Here is a 17,678-nt window from a genome sequence, read left to right as displayed (position 1 = left end):
CCATATTCCTCGATGCTTGGGGCTGCTGTGAGACACCAATGGTATGATACATTAGGACCCCATGGCAAAGGGCACTCACCTGTAGGAAGTGATAGCAGGTGGGGAGGTGCGATGGCCAGGCCGATGGTAGCCAGGGTGCCGGAGAAGATTAGACTTGAGTGCCCTGGGTTCCATGTGACCTTCCACATCAGGTGCTGGAGACAGACCCTGGCCAGAGAGTGTCTGTTTGCCTCAGGTGGCTCATGGTCAAAGAGGGACATACCCACACAGTTATGAAGCAATTTCATGGGTGCCAACAGAGAGGAAGGGGTGACGGCAGGTTTTATCACCAGGGGAAGAAAGGGATGATTCTGCCCTTGTGGGACAGGGGGGCAGTTGGAAGGACAGCAGGGGGAAGCTTTGTTCTGACTTGTTCAGAAGAGGCCTGTCAGGAAAGCCTATGAGTATCTCACCCTAGAGGGACTCTTTCTTTCTTTCTTTTTTTTTTTTTAACCTGCCTGAGGGCTGGCTCCTTTGACCCTCAATTGGATCCTGGGAGGTAGCTGGGGCAGGGATTATTGTATGCATTTTGCAGACAGAAAGAGTGATGTGTTGAAGGCCTTGGGCAAGGTCATCCTGGAGTGTGGCCAAGCAGAAAGCAGAGCCCAGCTTTCCTTCCTTGGTCCCAGGCATTCATGGCAAACGCACCTCAGGTTCTGTCTGTGGTCCTCTGACTGGAAGATTCATTCAGAGCCCACCATGCCTAAATTGTGTACCTGGCTCTCCAGGAAGTCCTGCCCTCAGGGAGCAATCAGCCTGATGCCACCCAGGGCTTGGATCTCCCCCATGTTCCTCTCCATCTTCCTAGCTTCCTCCTGCCCTGGGAACCTGCAGGCAGGAGCCGCTCTGCTGCAGAAAAGGCGGGAAGGCAGCCAGACTAAACCGTTGTCTCTGTTGGGTCTTCTCCTGACACCAGGTCCCGGCTGGCAGACTTCCACGCCAATTGTCGTGCCTCCTACCAGACGCTCACCAGGTGCCCTGCCGACAATTACCAGGCGTGTCTGGGCTCCTACGCTGGCATGATTGGTAAGCCGCCCCCCCCCCCCCACCGCACCTGGGCTCATGGTGGCTCCTGGCTGCCCGATCCTCATGGGCAGGGGTCCCGGTTCAGAGGGTGGACAGCCTGAGATTGCTTTTCTCTGTGGTGGGAAATCAGAAGAGAAGCCAGCCTTTTATCATGGGGGGAGGAGGGCCCCAGGGGCCTCATAAGGCGTTTGAAATGAGAAAGCAACATTTATTGCATGGTTTGGACTTTCTAGGTACTGCGCTGAGCAGTTTATACCAACTGTTTTATTTTAATTCTCACAACAGTTCTTACTAGGGAGGAGTTGGCATCTCTTTTCTACAGATGGGGAAACTGAGGCTGAGAGAGGTTGAGTCACTTGCACAGGTTCCCCTAGCTAGTAAATGCTGGGATCCAAACCCAGGATGTGAACCTTAATCTCCCTGGCTCTTGAATACACACTCTGCTTGCTGGTGAAGAAGACAAAGGCCCAGGGAAGCAGGGACCAGGGTAGCGGCTGCTGCATAGCTCCTCTGCTGTCTTGCTCTGTCCTCAGTGTTCATAGCCCTCTGCCTCCTGTGGACATGGCCCCATAGTTGCTGGGATAGTAATGGTTTGTTTCAGTTGTAATGTATGTGTGTTTGAGAGGGCAGGTGGGAGGGAGGGACGGTTTTCCAGCCTCTTCTGTGTTGTGTCTGGGGCCTGGGGCCCAAAGAGAAGGCCTTACCATTCCTCTTTCCTTTGCCTTCCCTTTCTCCCTGCCCAGGGTTTGATGTGACACCCAACTACGTGGACTCCAACCCTACTGGCATCGTGGTGTCCCCCTGGTGCAGTTGTCGTGGGAGTGGGAACATGGAAGAGGAGTGTGAGAAGTTCCTGAGGGACTTCACCGAGAACCCGTGCCTCCGTAAGTCTGAGCAGGTCCTCCCCATGCCTCTCAGCCCCAGAGGGGCCCTGGAGGCCTGCCTTTGCCATGCCCTTATTTCTGTGTTGGGATGGCCAGTGATAATCTACGGGGGCTTCCCCAGTGACCCACGAAGAACTTGGGTTTTGTGCTCTTGGAGACTCACCCTACTGAATGGTCAGTAGGCCAGTCTGAGTTTACCACTGGAGGCCTTGAACCAGGCCAAGGTTGAAAGTTTCTGGTCTGTTATCCTGAGAGCTTCAGTCAGGTTCCTTCAGAGACAGCCCTGTGATGAGGATCTCAGCACCTGTTGCTTGTCCCTTTAAGGATCTGTTTCCCCTTAGAATTGGTGACTTGCAAGTCTCAAAACTGCTAATTAAAAGCTAGAGAGAGAGGTTAGCCACAAGTTCTGCCTGCCTTGCTCTTTTTAGTCTGACACTCCTGCTTCCCACTCACTTGAAAATCTCCTCCTACCTCCCGCTGTCCTTTCTTCCTTCCATCCATCAGTCCATCCTCCCTTTCTGTATGGCACTGACGATTCAGAGAGATGAGCCACAGTGCCTACCGTTGAGCAGCGTAGAGTCTGATGTCAGGGGGTCACTGCAACCACAGTATGGGGTGAGTGATACTAGGGCACTTCAGGAGCCCAGACTGGTGACACCAGTCAGCCTGGAGGAGGAGGCCCTGAAAGCTTTTCAGAGGCTGGCCCCTTGTGGGAGAGTGGGCACCTGTCAGCTGACGAGGCAGGGAGGGCACGCTGGTCCACCCTGGACAGGGGCCACTTGCAGGAACTGTGGACTACAGAGTTGTGCTGTAGAGCATGAGGACGCCTGGGGTTATCTGAACAGGGAGAGAGAATCCTCCTCATGAAGGGCCTTGCAGTCCTAAAAGTATTAGGATCTTATGGTCCTGTAGGTGGTGGAGGTGGCAGTGCAGGTCACTGAAGGGGAGTCAGCAGGTGGCATTGTGGGCAGACTTGCACTGCAGAGGTGCGGAGTGCTGGGGCTGTGCTTCTGACAGGTGGCCCAGCAGAAGTCTGCTCAGAGTGGGGAGCAGTTGCTCCTGGAGACGCTGGTGTGACTGAGCCAGAGCAGTGGTGGGCAGAGGAGAGAAGAGATGGAGTGCACAAATCTTTAGGCAGTGGTCTCAACTGCCAGTAAGTGGGCGGTCAGAGAAGCATGGTGGGGGGCTTGGGTGGGGGGAGATGACCCCCCACAAGACTGGAAACATGGGCAGAAAGCAGTGATGCAACAGGAGGGAGTGATGCCTTTTTGGAGCATAGATGTGATGAACTTGAGGTGCATCTGGGACCTGGAGGTGGAGACTTCTGGAGGCACTTGGTTCCAGGGTCATGTCTTGTGGACAGTTTGGTCCAAGAAGTCCCATTATTTAGTCTTCAGTGCACTGGTGTTGATGGTATGGGAGTGGGTGAGGCCACCCCTGAGGTGGACTGGGTCTGGGGCTCTTGGAATGCCACTGGCAGGGCCTGGAAACATATGAGGTGTTAGAGGAGCTAGGAGAACCTTTGTGGGGGTTGGAGGGAGGGGCAGGGTCAGGGGAAGGGGGTTGTTGCGGGGAAAGCTTTGAGGTGGGTGGTCTGCAGCACCGGATGCTACAGAGAAGCCAGTATTCACTGCCCTGCGCCCCGCCTGCTGCTTCCTCCTGGGCTCCCCATACCCACTTCTCCTCCCTTCCTCTTCCACATTTTTTTAATGTTTCAAGTTTTTATTTAAATTCTAGTTAGTTAACATATAATGTAATTTTGGTTTCAAGGATAGAATTGAGTGATTCATCACTTACAAAGAACACTCAGTGCTCATCCCATCACCTGTTTAGCCCATCACCCCCCATCAACCCTTAGATTGTTCTCTATCTTAAGAATCTCTTTTATGGTTTGCCTTCCTGTTTCTTTTTTTCCCCCTATGCTCATCGGTTTTGTTTCTTAAATTCCACATGAGTGAAATCATATGGCATTTATTTCTCTGACTGACTTATGTCACTTATCATACTATCTAGCTCCATCCACATCATTGCAAATGGCAAGAATTCATTCTTTTTTATGGCTGAATAATATTACACACACACACACACACACACACACACACACACGCGTGCGCGCGCCACAACTTCTTTATCCATTCATCAGTTGATGGACAATTGGGCTCCATATTTCTTTCTGTTGTCTTTGTCTTCTGCAGTCTCACTCTTGCTATTTTCTTCTCTACATGTGAGATGTTAGTAGTATCTGAAAGGGGACTCCAGAGAAATTAAGTTTGGACAAGCCATACCCTGTCCCCATCTCTGGGCTGTTACAGGGAAGGCAGCATTGGGATGTGAGGGGAAGAAATGATGGTGGCAGCCCCTGATTTCTCTGTGCCTACCTGCTCTTGCCTCCCACAGGGAATGCCATCCAGGCTTTTGGCAATGGCACAGATGTGAACCTCTCCCCTAAAAGCCCCTCATTCCAGGCCACGCAGGCCCCTCGGGTGGAGAAAACGCCTTCTTTGCCAGATGACCTCAGCGATAGCACCAGTCTGGGGACCAGCATCATCAGCACCTGCACATCTGTCCAGGTGAGGGGATGTGGCTCTGCAGCTGGGAGGGCAAGCTGAGGGCATAGAGAAGCACTAGGACACCAGAAGCGGGCGTGGGAATTTAGCTCATTGGGGGCCAGGGACAGGACATGCAAGTTCCTGCCCTTGGGTCAGGACGCAAGGGGCAGGGAAGAGCTGTTGGGGCCTTGATTTTTGTGCATATATTCCCTAGGCATTCACTTGACAAGTAGGAAGCACAGGATTGTGCTAGATAACATGGGGTATCCAGGAAATGGAACGGTTACCACATACTAACCATCTGCTAATTACCAGGTGTTGTGCTAGTGGATTCTCTGCCTGCTTCATTGAATTTTCTCACAGTGAGGTATTGGTGTTCATGTTTTACACACAGGAAACTGACCCAGGAAGATTAGGCAACATATTTAAGGTCATATAGCCGGTTAGTGGTGGAATAAGATTTCAAACCTACATCAGACTCCAAAACCCATAATGTTCGTTTGTTTGTCTATCTGTCTGTCTGCCCATCTATTCATTGAGCATGTGTTATGTACGCGTTGTGTGCCAGGACTTACATGAGGTATGAGGGAGACCTTGGTGAATAAAACTGACACAGTCCTAGGTTTTGTGGTCCTTACGGTCTTGTCCAGGGTCAAACAATTCAACAAGCATCAGGCATGGACTGGGCTCATTGCCATAATAGGGGACACATGTGGCACTGTGGGGGCACATCTAGGGCTCCCCACTCAGCCTTTCTCTCTGCTGGGCTACCCTCTTGCTCTCATGACATTTGCTACTATAGATTTTTAGCTTAGGCAGTTGGATCTAGTCAGAACACACACACTCATACACAACACACACACACATACACCCACACGCATATACACCCTCACAGCACACATACATATACCCACACCACACACACACACACTCACACACTTTTACACTCACATACATACATACACATACATGTACATACTCACACAACATACACATTCATACATATACATATACACACACCCACACACTTTCACACTCACATAATATACTCAGAAACACCCACATACACACACACTTTCTCACACTCACACATACATGCCCCTAGAACAAAGAATGTAAAAGAGGACTGACACCATGCAGAGTATCGGAGAAGAGGAAGGAGGGAACACCAAGGTTGTAGGTGGTGGGTACAGTGGGGGAGTTGGGCCTAGAATTGCCCAGAAGGTTGGGGGCAGCAGGGGCACAGCCTAAGCATGGGTGAGGGGGCAGGGTGATCAAGGCCTGGCTGTGTGTGGGACAGTGAAGATGCCGGGCTGAGTGGGGCGCCGTGCTCACAGGACTGATTACCGAGCTGCCCTTGTGTACAACGAGACAGTTCTGAGACCTGGTGTATGTGGCAGTAGCTGACAGTATCGTGCTGTGTACTTGAAATCTGTGGAGAGAGTAAACCCTAGGTGTTCTTTCCACAAAAAAGAAAAAAAAGGGACAATTTCAAGGTGTAAAGTGATGGATATGTTGAGTGGCATGTGGTAAATATTTCACAGTATATTTGCCCATATATTGGGTTATCAGGTTGTGCACTGTGAATACATGCAATTTTTGATGGTCAATTACAACCTCAGTAAAGCTGGAAAAAAACCCAGTGGGCATTCCCAGTGCCAGGATGAAGACTTGAGTAGGGACCCATTGTACCACAAGAGCCCTGGGGTGGGGGTGCCCGTCCTGGTTAGGAAGCCTACCTCCCCTACCCTCTCTGGTGGGCTTCTCTCTGCTGAAACACCTGGCCTCCACGTACCCTCATGTTAGGCTGAGCTTGGCCTTCCATGCTCTGCGCCCCTCCATCAGGTCGATCCTCTGGATTGGGGCTGAGGAGTCTGTGTCACCCTCGGGCAGCTCCTAATTACACTAGCCATGCTCGAGTGGCTGCAGGTGGGGGCTCAGGCCCGCCGCACAGACAGTTGCCAGCTTAATTTCATGCTAGAGTGGCGGGCAGCTCACTGGTCAGAGCCTGGCCACCTGTCAGGTGACCATGCTCTGGCATAACCCACATGTCCCCTGGGGCACCACAAGCCTCCCTGAGCCCCTTGGGGCCAGCTTACCCAGGGAAGTGCTGATTCAGCAGGTGGCTTCAGCTCTTTCCCAAGACTCTTACTGTGACCTGACTCACCATGGGTGTGGAAGAGTCAAGGGTGTGGCCTCTTGTCCTCACTGCAGCCCACTCAGCCTATCAGTGCCTGGTGACTCTGATTCATTTTAATTTTTTTTTTTTTTCCTTTTTCCTCAGCAGTTTGCTAAACTGTTGCCTGGTTTCTTTTAGCCCCAGCTTGATTTTCTTTAGATTCACCATCTCGGGACTTGTCTTACACTTGGTTTGATTCCAGTGGAGTTAATACACCATCTTTATGTGAGATGATACGTGAAAGTTTCTACAGACAGAGGAGCCCTCTGAATGCAGGGGATTGCGCTGGGGAGGCTGACTAGTTGGGGGCTAACAGGGACCGCCAACTCACAGTCTACTGACTAAGTCACTCTGGGCAGGACAGCTGAGAATGGCCATCCCAGGAGAGAAGGAAGAGTGTGACCCTCAGACTGGGCCTGCCAACCTCCTCCTGGTTCCTTCTCACTGAAAGTGAAGGGGAGGGGCCGGATTCTGTTTCATTCACAACCTGTTCAGTGAGCACCTACTGCTCTGTGCTGGATGCTGGGAGTGAAGAGGGAATAAATCTTCATCCCTGCCCTCAGCCTGGCTGGAGGCTGGCGGGGGTGGTTTGTCCCCATACCCTCTCCCTCAGCTCTGCTGGCTTGGAAAGGCTCCATGGTGGCCTTTGTGAGTGACAGCAACCCACAGCTACGTAAGGGAGTCCTCATTCCACTCGGGAGTGAGGGCAGAGACAGAAAGCAGAGGCCAGGGTGGGAGGGAGGGTGGAGGAAGTTGGGCACCCTACTCACCCCCTGGAGAGAGAGGCAAGGTCACTTATTATCTCTGTCCTCTTCCCCATCCATAGGCCCAGCCCCTTGGGGAAACCTTAGGGACCCCCTTCACTGACTGAGAGATGGCAGCGAGTTGGGGACCCCACATAAGTGATTGGACGTTAGGACAAGAGGGCCTTCTGAGATCTCTTTTTCAAGCCCCAAAGTATGGAAGCTTGGTGGGGGCAGTACTTTGTCCAGGGCCCCCAGCCCCCAGCTCCCGAACCGTTGCCTCTGCTCCCTCTACCAGGTGAAGCGTCCCTGATGTACAGAGGCTGCCTCTCAGCCTCTTTGCTGCCCTGTGGACCCCAGTGCTCAGTGCGTGGCATTGAGTAGGTGCTCCGGACAGTTTGAGAGAACCAGAGTCCCCAGTTTATTGGGTTTGTTGGAACTTCCTGCTCTTCATTCCAGAACAGGTTCTGAATGTGTTGTTGCTTGCAGGCAGCTCTGTGCAGCTTACCTCCTTCTCATAGATGCCGTCTGTGTGCCATGTGGATGGGCAGGTGAAGTCTTTCTATGGAGGTTGCAGGAAGATTGGTTAGAAGGTTTGTTTATCACACGATGGGGCCTGAACCAGGGTGGTGCAGTGAGGGTGGGGGAGGCGGGGAGACTGGCAGTGGGCTCTTGCTTTCTCTGGTCATGGTTTATTTCAGTGTCCTTGGCATACCCTGTGGTTTGCTCTGAGCCACTTTGCAGGGACCCATCAGATCAGCTGGGATCTCACCTTTCCCAAGGCTGCAGGGCCCTGGCAACACAGGCTCCTTTGCTCTTTTGGTCTCTACCAGCCAGTTTTTGCTCTTCCTCTTGATCCTACCCATCATACCTGGTGGAATTAGAAATGGATTTGGAGGGGTTGCTGCAGGTCCCCCTCAACATATTTGCAGTAGACTCAGTAGCCTGTAAATACTTTGATATCCTCCTCCTGCTGCCTGCTGGCTAGAGGGTCTCCTACCCAGGGTGCAGGTCTGTGGTCATCACAGTGCGGGACCGGGAGTCCTGTCAGTGTGTCGTAGGTCTATTAGGCATACTGTTCTGATCATACAAATACAGAGGTTTCAAAGCTTTGAAAGGCTTGAATGCATTCCTTCTTTTCTTCCCTTCCTCTGTCTCCCCTTATAGTCATTCATTTGTTTATCCGTCAGTGCATTCATTCATTTACTCAGTGTAGATTCATCCTGCATGTTCTCTGTTCCAGGTTCTGAGGCTAACAGCTCAGACGACAGGTACTCTAGGCCAGTACCTTGGTCTCATACTGGTAGGATGGACAGGATGCATGCTCAGATAATTGGGGGGAGGAAGCGATTGGCACCCCAGGAAGGTGGATAAAGTGACATGGGGTCCAGAGGAGGGAGGGCTGCTTTGGATTGGGAGTGGAAGCAGAGGACTCACGGGCAGAGTAAACCTTGCTACTGGACCTGGAAAAACAGGGATTACTGAGTATGTGGAGATGTGGAACTGGGGTGGAGTGGGTGAGGGTGTCCAGGCAGAGGGGCAAGTGGAGTGAGGGCATGGAGTCAGCATAGTGCAGAACAGGTTCAGTAGTGGATCTGCTGGCTGTATCTGGCCTGCTGCCTATTTGGATAAATCAGATTTTATTGGAACATAGCCACACCCCATTGTTTACAGATTTATTGTGTGCTACAGGCAGAGTTGCCTAAAATACTAACTATCCCGGCCCTTTGCAGAAAATGTTTGCCTGCCCTGGTCTAGAGGAGCAGGAGGCCCTGGGATAGGTGAGAACACTAGGCTCTCACATGGTAGGAGGGATGGGAATGCAGTCTGATAAGTAGGCTGAAGCAGGGGTTTGGAGGGGCCATAGAAGGCTTTGGACTAGGGAGCAGCCCCTCTCACAGCCACTTCCTGTGGAAAGATGAGTGCTGTGATTTGGGACGATTGTGACACCAGGTAGAGATTGATTGGCAAGGGAGACACATTTGCAGACGTGGCTGACCTTTGCCATAATCGATAGTCATGGATAGGCAAGACAGAAATGTTGAGCCAGGGGTGGCAGGCAGCAGAGGGGAAGAGGAATGAGTTACTGGGTGGGCCTGTCAGGAGGGAGGCGGCTGAGGACACTGAGGTTTGGGGGTAGGGCCAGGACCAGAAGCAGGGGACAGTTTTTCCATGGACGCAACACTGGGCTTGGTCCCTAGCACCTGGACTGCCAGACCTTGCTTTGGGAGTGGGGACAGAGGTGGACAAGGGAGAAAGGAAGGAAGGTGGGCAAGGAAGAGAGGAAGACAATAACTCCTTAAACATCCTGGGCAAAAACCCCTCTGGGAGAAATTCCTTCCTGCCATTCTTCCTCTGTGTCTGAGTCCCTTCCCTCATTCAAGTCCCCCAGTGCCACCTGCTTCTTTCATACTTCTGGAAGCCCCTGCAATACAGCCAAGGACACAAAGCCCCTGTGCCCACCTTTATGTCAGAAGAATTTGCTGTTAAAAGCCCTGCCTTCTGCCGTCCTTGCAGCCCAGACCTGTGCCCTATGGGACACTGTAGCCCAGCAGTGCCTGAGCTTGCCTTGAGGGGAGGATAGGCTCAGAGTAGTGATGGGGGTGGGACAGGGGTGGGCAACTCACCTCTGTTCCCATAAAATTGTTCCATCAGAGTCCAAGAAAATTGGGTGAGATGGGCATCGTGGGTGGCCTTTGGGGGGGCATGGCCTTAGAGGGCAGCCTGCGGGGCTTGGGGAGCAAGGCATCCTCTTCTCCTGCTCCCATTTACTTAACTGGGGCTGAGGTGACTGTGGATGTTTATTTCTCTCGTTACAGTGCGAGCAGAGCTGTGACTCATTCACCTTTAGAACCCCCTGTGGGAGCAGTAGGTGAAAGTTAATGGTGAGGGAGGGAAACAATGAATCTGAGCCATGGATAGGCAAGACAGAAATGGTGGTTTTGCCATTAGGTAGTGGAACCTTCTCTCTGCACCTTGCCTATATGCTGCTTTCAGAAAAGGTCAGCTGATTGGCAAACCCCGGCACTGCTCTGTGTAGGCTGGTTGGGGGTCTCAGGTTTGCCACTGGCGAGATTTCTGCAGCGTTTACCCTCTGCTGGAAGTCAGGTGCTGGAGTCCACGTAGGGCAGAGACTGCTCTCTGCACTGTCAGGTAGGACTGAGGTAGCCTTAGGCTAAGGCTGACCCTGGGTTTCACCTCACAGCCCCTTCCCGGGCCCCTTCTGCATTTCTCACAGGCCCTGCCTTAGAATGCAAAACTAAGGTTGGCTCAGCCTCGCGCCATGTGGAATCAAGGAGCTCTTATAGGTGTGTGGAGTTTTGCTGTGCCATGTGCACTGTCTCATGTAATCATCACAATGGGTCAGTGAAGTGCATTTGTCTATCCCTATTTTATAGATGAGAAAACTGATGTTCTTGTAGATGAAGTGACTTTCTCAGGTCACTGGTTAAATAAGGCTTGAGCCCAGGGCTCTAGTCTCTCAGGCTTTTCCTTCCTTGGATCCAGGAATTGTCCTGTGGGGATGGACACCAAGGGTTAGGACCCTTTGGTCTAAAAGGGAAAGGCTGCATGGGTCTGTGAGGATAAAAATATGTAAGCTCCATTTCACAGCACTTGAAGGAAGTACTTTGGGACAGCGAAAGGAAGCCCAGGATGTCACCTGAGCATTCAGCACACATTCGGTATGTGGCTGGTGTCCCTGGAGCCTGCTGGACTGGCATGTCATTGCTTCAGAGAGACTTAGGTGAATGCTGTGTGATGGATACACAGTGGGTCACATGGGGGCACAGGGGGAAGTCTTCTCTTTACTCTTCCTGGAGGCCAGTCCTTTTCTCCCACCACTGTCCCTGTGGCACCTGTCAGAGGCCAGTGAGCAAGGATTGGGTTGCCTTGGAGCTGGCCCAAGGGTGTGTGTCACTTTCTCTTGTTGATGGGGGTCAGATGAGAGGATGAGGGCTCCTCCTCTGTTCCTGCCTCTCCTGTCACCCTCCTCCTGTGTGCCCTCCCTTCCTCTCGGTTCCCTTCCCCTTTCTCCCCCTCTGTCCTCCCTGCTCCCACCACCACCCCCAACCTCTCTGCGTGTGCTCTTTATCTCTTAGGGTGCTGCTTCTCCTTTTTCTCTCTGTTCCCTTCCTCTCTTGACCCTTTCATCCTGTTCCTCCTTCCCCTCTTTCTCCCTTGAATATTTGCTAACAGCCCCCTCTCTCTTCTAAGAGGCACCTATCAAGTCCACTCACTTCAAGGGGCAAAATCTAGCCATAGGCCAGTTGTTCAGTGAGATCTGCATGCAGATGTCCCCTCCTCCCCATTGATTGAACCCTCAGTCCTGGTGCTTTTGTGCTTTGCTGGCTTCGCCCTGTGTGGCTTGATCTGGGACGCAGCCTTCCAGAGCCAGCAGTGGCCAGGCCCGTGTCGAGGACCCATCACAGAAGGCTGTACTGCCAGGCCCTTGTTTAGTTGTTTTCTCAAACCTTATTTATTTTTAAGCAGTAGGCTGTTTTTAAAAACACTTTTTTGTGTATAGCTCCAATATCCAGAACAAATAAAATCAGAGTTGCTTTGGTTGAAGTGGGGGTGAGGACGCTCATCCTGGCTGTTTGATTTGACACAGGTTCCGTTTTAGTGGCACTGGGGGAGGGGGCCACTGGAAGAGGACATGCGCCTGGAGACAGAGACCTGCCATACATGGAACCAGTGTAGCTGGAAAAAATGCTAGGAAAAGCAGGTGCTGGGGCATGTGGCATAAGGTATCAGGGGTGCTGCGAGTTGCTCAGGGCGGGAGTGACTGAGGGAGGATTGTGTAGATGAGGGCAGTTGGATGGAAGACAGTGGTGACAGCACAGCCCCTGGGGTGGGATGGGTGGGTTCTGTCCAGCAGTGATCTTCCACAGCCCTGGATGGACCTGCATTTGGTCTGTGGCAGTAGAATCCAGTCCTTGGGTTCCAAAGGGCCCTTCTAGAAACAAAGGTGGCCTTTGCTGGCCTGGATCTCAGCACCTGAAGTCACGGGCACTGTGGCCTTGAACAAGATCTTCCTGGGTCAGGTCCCTGGTTCCACTCCTGTTGTGCTCATCATCACCGTAGTAGTATCTCCACAATGGGGAGTGGCTTGGATGTTGGCTGGCCTCTGTGTGATAGCTGGAGCCTTGTTAAGCTGACCAGATGCCCAGGGTGGTAGCTTGTCTATGATGTTTAAGGGATTATTGATACTTCGGGCCAAGAGCAGTGATTTAGGAATGATTTCTTGGCTTCCTGGTGCTTATGGTGGCCAGAGCTTCCCCACAAGTGTCTTGGGAACCAAGCCATTTGAAGCCAGGGTAGAAACACCATGTCCCCCAGCTGGTTCCCATGGATCAGTATTATGATGATAACAAAGGAAACATCCTTTTGCTCACCCTCTGGTCCTGCATCCAAGTGGTTATGCCAGGAGTTGAGAATCCTAGAATCATCAGTAAGCCAGCCTTCCTTTCTCATTCATCATCTTGGGCCACCAAGACCCCAGGTGCCACACATCTGTTTAGGGTGGAATGGCCAGTGTCTGGCGCTATTACCAGATGTCTTCCTAACATGCACCAGTGTCAGACATCACTAATCAATGACAGTTCTCTTCCCCACACACCCAGATAAGGGCTTATGAGCTTTTTGGAGCTGGCACTTGCTTGCTGGTTCTGATCTGTGACATTCATTCATTAAGTCATCCTTTCGTGCATCTAGTGAAGCATTTACTGAGATGGTGTTATGAGCCAGACACTGCCCAATGCAAGGAAAAGAAGCCATGGTCCCTGCCCTGTCAAGAGAAGCTCTGAGTTTAGTAGATAAACATGCAAATTTCTTGTTATTATTACATCATACTTTAAGTTGAAAGCAGAGTTAGGAATCCCTTCTCCAGGAGCCCAAGGGGGACAGGACCTAAGTGCTGATGGTATGAGAAAGGGACTAGGTCTTTTTGCTACATGGGATTGAGCCAGCACTCTTCATGTGAACCTTGTGCTTAATGATGACAATGGTGGATGGCAGGGCCATGGACTCTTTGGTCTTATTCAAGTCATGGAACAAAACTTGGCCAGAGACCCAGCTCTGGTGGCCTGTCCTTACTAGTACCTTCTCTTCCACAGGAACAGGGGCTGAAGGCCAATAACTCCAAAGAGTTAAGCATGTGCTTCACAGAGGTGAGTGAAGGGCAGAGTGGGGTGATGGGTGCAGGGGACCAGGCCAGAAGAGGGTGTTTCCTAGGTGAGTCTCAGACTCTGAGCCCCCAGAGCCCATTGCATGAGCTTTTGGCCCACCTAGATTTGGGTGAGTCACTGTGCTGGGCAGCCAGGGCCCTTGGCTATCTCCTTGGGTGAGACATAAACAACTGCTCTAAGCAGAGGCCCTCTTAAGCCCTCCTGACTCTTTATGACAAATGTCCTGAGCACCTACTCTGTGCTGGTTCTGTGATATTGAGGAGATTGGGAGATGGAAAAAGATACCCTTCTTAAAAGGAGCCCCAACACAGGAGTATACCTATGATTACATATATAGTGTATGTGTAGATATTTGTGGGGGGGGGGCGGGGAGAGAGAGAGAGGAAAGGAAGTATAAGCTTCTAGAGAAGGAGAGTGCTCAGACAGAGATGTGCAGGGAAGAAGCTTCATGGAGGAGGGAGATTCAAAGACCTTTAGGAACAAGGAGAAAAGAGCTTCTCCCTCCTCTCTTCTCCTCTCAGGAAGCAGGTGCTTGTGGACCCTGAGAGAGAGTTCCTTCTTGAGACCTTAGAACCATGCCCTTCCTCTCTGGTCTGTGTCCACAGACCCTCTTCCTCACTTGGCCGGGTCAGCCCATTTCCCTGGCCCCCAGAGCCCAGCTCAGCTTTGTGGAAACCTAGCTCTGCCTGCAGGCAAGCACAGAGCAGGGACCCTGGGTGGACGGAGAGAGCAGGGGCCCAAGGACTCCACTTCTTGAGTCCTTTTCTTTGCCTGATTCCAGCCCTGCTGACTCCTTTGTTTTTCTGTCTTTTGTTGTGCTGTTTGCTTCTGTGTTCCCTTGTGCCATGGCTGCAGCTCACGACCAATATCATCCCAGGGAGTAATAAGGTGATCAAACCTAACTCAGGCCCCTGCAGAGCCAGACCGTCGGCTGCCTTGACTGCTGTCTCCTTCCTGATGCTGAAGCTGGCCTTGTAGGCTCTGGGACCCATGTCGGGGGATTTCTGGAAACTACACAGATGAGAACACCGCCTGACAACGTGGAAACACACACACACACACACACACACACACACACACACCTTGCAAAAAAATTTTTTCCCCACCTTTTCTCTGAACCTGTCTCCTCCCAGGTTTCTTCTATGGAGAAGTTTTTCTAAACCAAACAGACAAGCAGGTGGGCAGCCTGAGAGCTGGCCCAGAGGTCCCTCATCAAGGAAACCCCGCACTGAGGAGGGCACAAGGGTCTAGAAATGCCCTTCACTTTCTCCTGGTGTTTTCCTCTCTGGATCCCACTGACATAAGAGACCAAGATGACACCCCTGTGGCCCAAGGAACTGTGGCTGTGCTGATGTGAAACGGAGCCAGGGACCCCCATGGATGGCTTGGCAGAGGGTGTCGGGTAGCGGAGCAGTCAGGCTGGCTGCTGGGGGTCCAGCTGGGCACCTCACCACCTCTTCTTGGCTTCAAGGATGGAGTTTGTTTTGCCCTCTCTGCGTCTGACCTGGGAACCCCCAGTGCTGCCTGTGGAGGGCATGGTACCAGGCCCCCCGACTGTGGTATGGAGAGGGTGCCATCTCCAGAGGGCTTGGGAGCTTAGCCCTCTGGGGAAACCCCTTGGGCAGAGGGAGAAAAGCTTGGGCACCAGCTCAAGGCTGCTGCTTCCTGCTTGGTGGCAGGAATTTTGAAATCAAAGAGAAACCATCCTTGGTTGGCTCTTTCGGTTTCTTGTGGGTTCATTTGGTGGGTCTCCCACTGGGGAGAGGGGTCTGTGCAAGAGACAGAGAAGAGCATGGCGGATGCCTGCCGGCACCATGCTCTGCTGGCCACAACTCTCTCCTCCTCTCGGCCCTCTGTTACTCTTTTCCACATTCTCTCCTCATTTCCCAGACAAGCGCCAACTGTATGTACATAACACAACTTCCTTCTCAACATATATGTATATATACATCCATATACATATATTGTGTGGTTTTCCCTTTTTTCCTTTTTTTAAGAAACAAAACTATCGAAATAATACCCCAACAGATGAGCGAAAATGTATTATTGTAAAGTTTATTTTTTTTAACAATGTTGTCTATAATGGGAAACAAAGAAGATTGACCCCCTGTGTCTCTGCCCCTGTCGGGCTGACTGGGCTGTGGAAGGGGGTTCCTGATCCGTATTCATACTTAGCCAAGGCTCCAATAAACCTACTAGGAAGCAATTTGCCTTCTGCCTTGCTCCGGTGTGCCTTCTCCCACTATTTTTGTCCTTGGCATAGTGCCACCTCTTGGCTGCTTACCTGGGCTCCTGGTGGGCCTTGGAGAGTGTGTGTGTGTATGTGTGTGCGTGCCCATGTGCACATGTGTCTCCATCCATTACGTGTCTTTGATGTGGGTGATGGAGTTCCCACCTTGAAGAGAAAGAACGCACCTGTGGGGATCTGATGGGGCAGGAGACAACTTGACCTTGACCTTGATCTTGGGTATGTTTTTGTTTTAAGGCTGCCTGTGTGGTCCTATTAAGTGGCCCCATTGGTCTTGTGTGGAGTGAGGTGGTATCTTCCCACTGGGACTCCTGGTTTACTTAAGGTATGTGATTACGAAGGCAGGGATCTGGCCTTCTGGGTCCTACCAGAGAAGGAAGATGAATGTGATTCATCCCTTCTCTTTTTCTCCATTTATTTCCCAGGCTCCACCTTGACGCTGGACTTGCTGTATTCTCCTGGAGAGAGTTTCCTTGGAGAAGACTAGGGGGATGGCTGCTGGCCAAGTGTGTGTGTGTGTGTGTGTGTGTGTGTGTGTGTGTGTGCAGCCATGTGCAGGCTTGTGAGTGTTCATGTGCATGTGCGAGTGTGTGCACATGGCAAGATGGAGGAGGAAGACTGTCATGTGAGGGGGTGCTCCCGCTGTCAGGGCTGCACATGATCCCATCCTGTCGCCATCAGGAGATGAGATGCTGTTTTCTGGTCTCCCAATTCTGGGTCCCCCCAAATGGCTTGTTTCCAGTTGCAGTAACATGGGCAACATTGGCCTATGGTGGTGACTAGTGCGGTGTACAGGTTCCAACCTGTGTGTGGAGTGACAGTGGGTCAGTGAACTGTCTTTCCCAGCCACCACTAGCCTTACTGTGTGTAGAGGTGGCTGTGGAGTTTACTTGGGAATCCATGTTCTTTGTGTATAGCAAAGACTGGCTAACTTAAAAGGCTTTGGGGGAGGAAAGGCTCAGAATCACTGGAAGGTGGGAGGACCAAGGGAGGGTATGGCAGGAATCAAAGGACATCTGAAGGGGCAGAAGGCATGATCTAAAGGGTCAGCATGCTGCTGCCTCTGTGATGAACAACCACCAACTTGTCCAACTGGCTGTACTAGGGCCTTGTGCCTTCCTCCTGCCATACTTTGGTGAGAGAGGAGAATATCTCATATCTCGCATTCCTAATGTGATATAAGCTCTTGGCTTGCAGAATGAGGGAGAGAAGATTTCCCAAAAGGAAATGGAGATACCATTATGAAGGAGGAATAGATGCAGGGCAACTTTACTCTGCCTTAAAACCTCTCCCTGTCCAGGTATCACATAGCTGAAATTTTACCATGAAATACTCATTCACTTGTTGAGATGATTCCTGTTCTCTGTAATCCTCTCAAAATGTGTAAATAAAACTGGGAAGAATAAAATATTACTATCTTAATGCTAATTAGTTTAATAGTTTGAATGAATCTTAGTTAACATTAAGGTATTTGGATCTAGATATTGAGATTGGGTGTTGGGGACAGATAAATGGAGAGGGGCAAGAATGGAATCAGGAGAAGATTCTAGAGATAGAGCTAAAATGGTTTTAGAGTTCGTCTGGGGAGAGTCAGCTGCATGCAGTATAGGCTCACTGTGCCTTTATCCCAGTCAGCAAAGTCTATACAATGTGCTTTCTTTGCCCCTGACCCCTTGGGGATTGCTGACCTGGGGTATTCATCTATCTGCAACTAGGCTCTAGTACCTTGATGAGACTGAGATCACTTAGGAATGCTTTTCCTCTCCCTGGGGAGGCTTCCAGCCTGCGACAATTTTGCTCAGCCAAGAACCCAGACATCAGC

The 17,678-nt window shown here is 51.4% G+C and overlaps 1 protein-coding gene and 1 long non-coding RNA gene across 6 annotated transcripts in view; one reads left to right on the top strand and one right to left on the bottom strand.

The window, feature by feature from the left end:
• The window catches only part of GFRA2 (GDNF family receptor alpha 2), an 82,797-nt gene extending 66,979 nt beyond the window's left edge, over positions 1-15,818 (top strand). For 2 of the 4 annotated variants that reach the window (XM_029936995.1, XM_029936987.1), the window contains 5 exons: positions 956-1,065; positions 1,809-1,949; positions 4,347-4,519; positions 13,537-13,590; positions 14,464-15,818. In XM_029936995.1, coding sequence (XP_029792855.1) covers positions 956-1,065; positions 1,809-1,949; positions 4,347-4,519; positions 13,537-13,590; positions 14,464-14,586 — 601 coding nt within the window. In that variant the 3' untranslated portion in view covers positions 14,587-15,818. Of the gene's footprint in view, positions 1-955; positions 1,066-1,808; positions 1,950-4,346; positions 4,520-12,032; positions 12,169-13,536; positions 13,591-14,463 lie in introns of all 4 variants that reach the window. The other 2 variants (XR_003907746.1, XM_029937010.1) reach the window with 2 other exon arrangements.
• LOC115289670 lies at positions 7,802-10,716 on the bottom strand. Of its 2 annotated transcripts, XR_003907750.1 has the most exons (4): positions 10,396-10,716; positions 10,048-10,277; positions 8,193-8,291; positions 7,802-7,982 (listed from the first exon to the last, which is right to left on the bottom strand). It is a non-coding gene; the product is annotated as an uncharacterized LOC115289670 (long non-coding RNA). The 2 variants fall into 2 exon arrangements; XR_003907749.1 differs by having other exon boundaries at positions 10,048-10,716.
• Positions 15,819-17,678: the final 1,860 nt, after the last annotated feature.

The sequence above is a fragment of the Suricata suricatta genome, chromosome 1 (genome assembly GCF_006229205.1).
Source record: "Suricata suricatta isolate VVHF042 chromosome 1, meerkat_22Aug2017_6uvM2_HiC, whole genome shotgun sequence".
NCBI classification, from domain to species: domain Eukaryota; kingdom Metazoa; phylum Chordata; class Mammalia; order Carnivora; family Herpestidae; genus Suricata; species Suricata suricatta.
The sequence above is the reverse complement of the archived record's forward strand: the minus strand, read 5'-3'. Positions and strand labels throughout refer to the sequence as shown.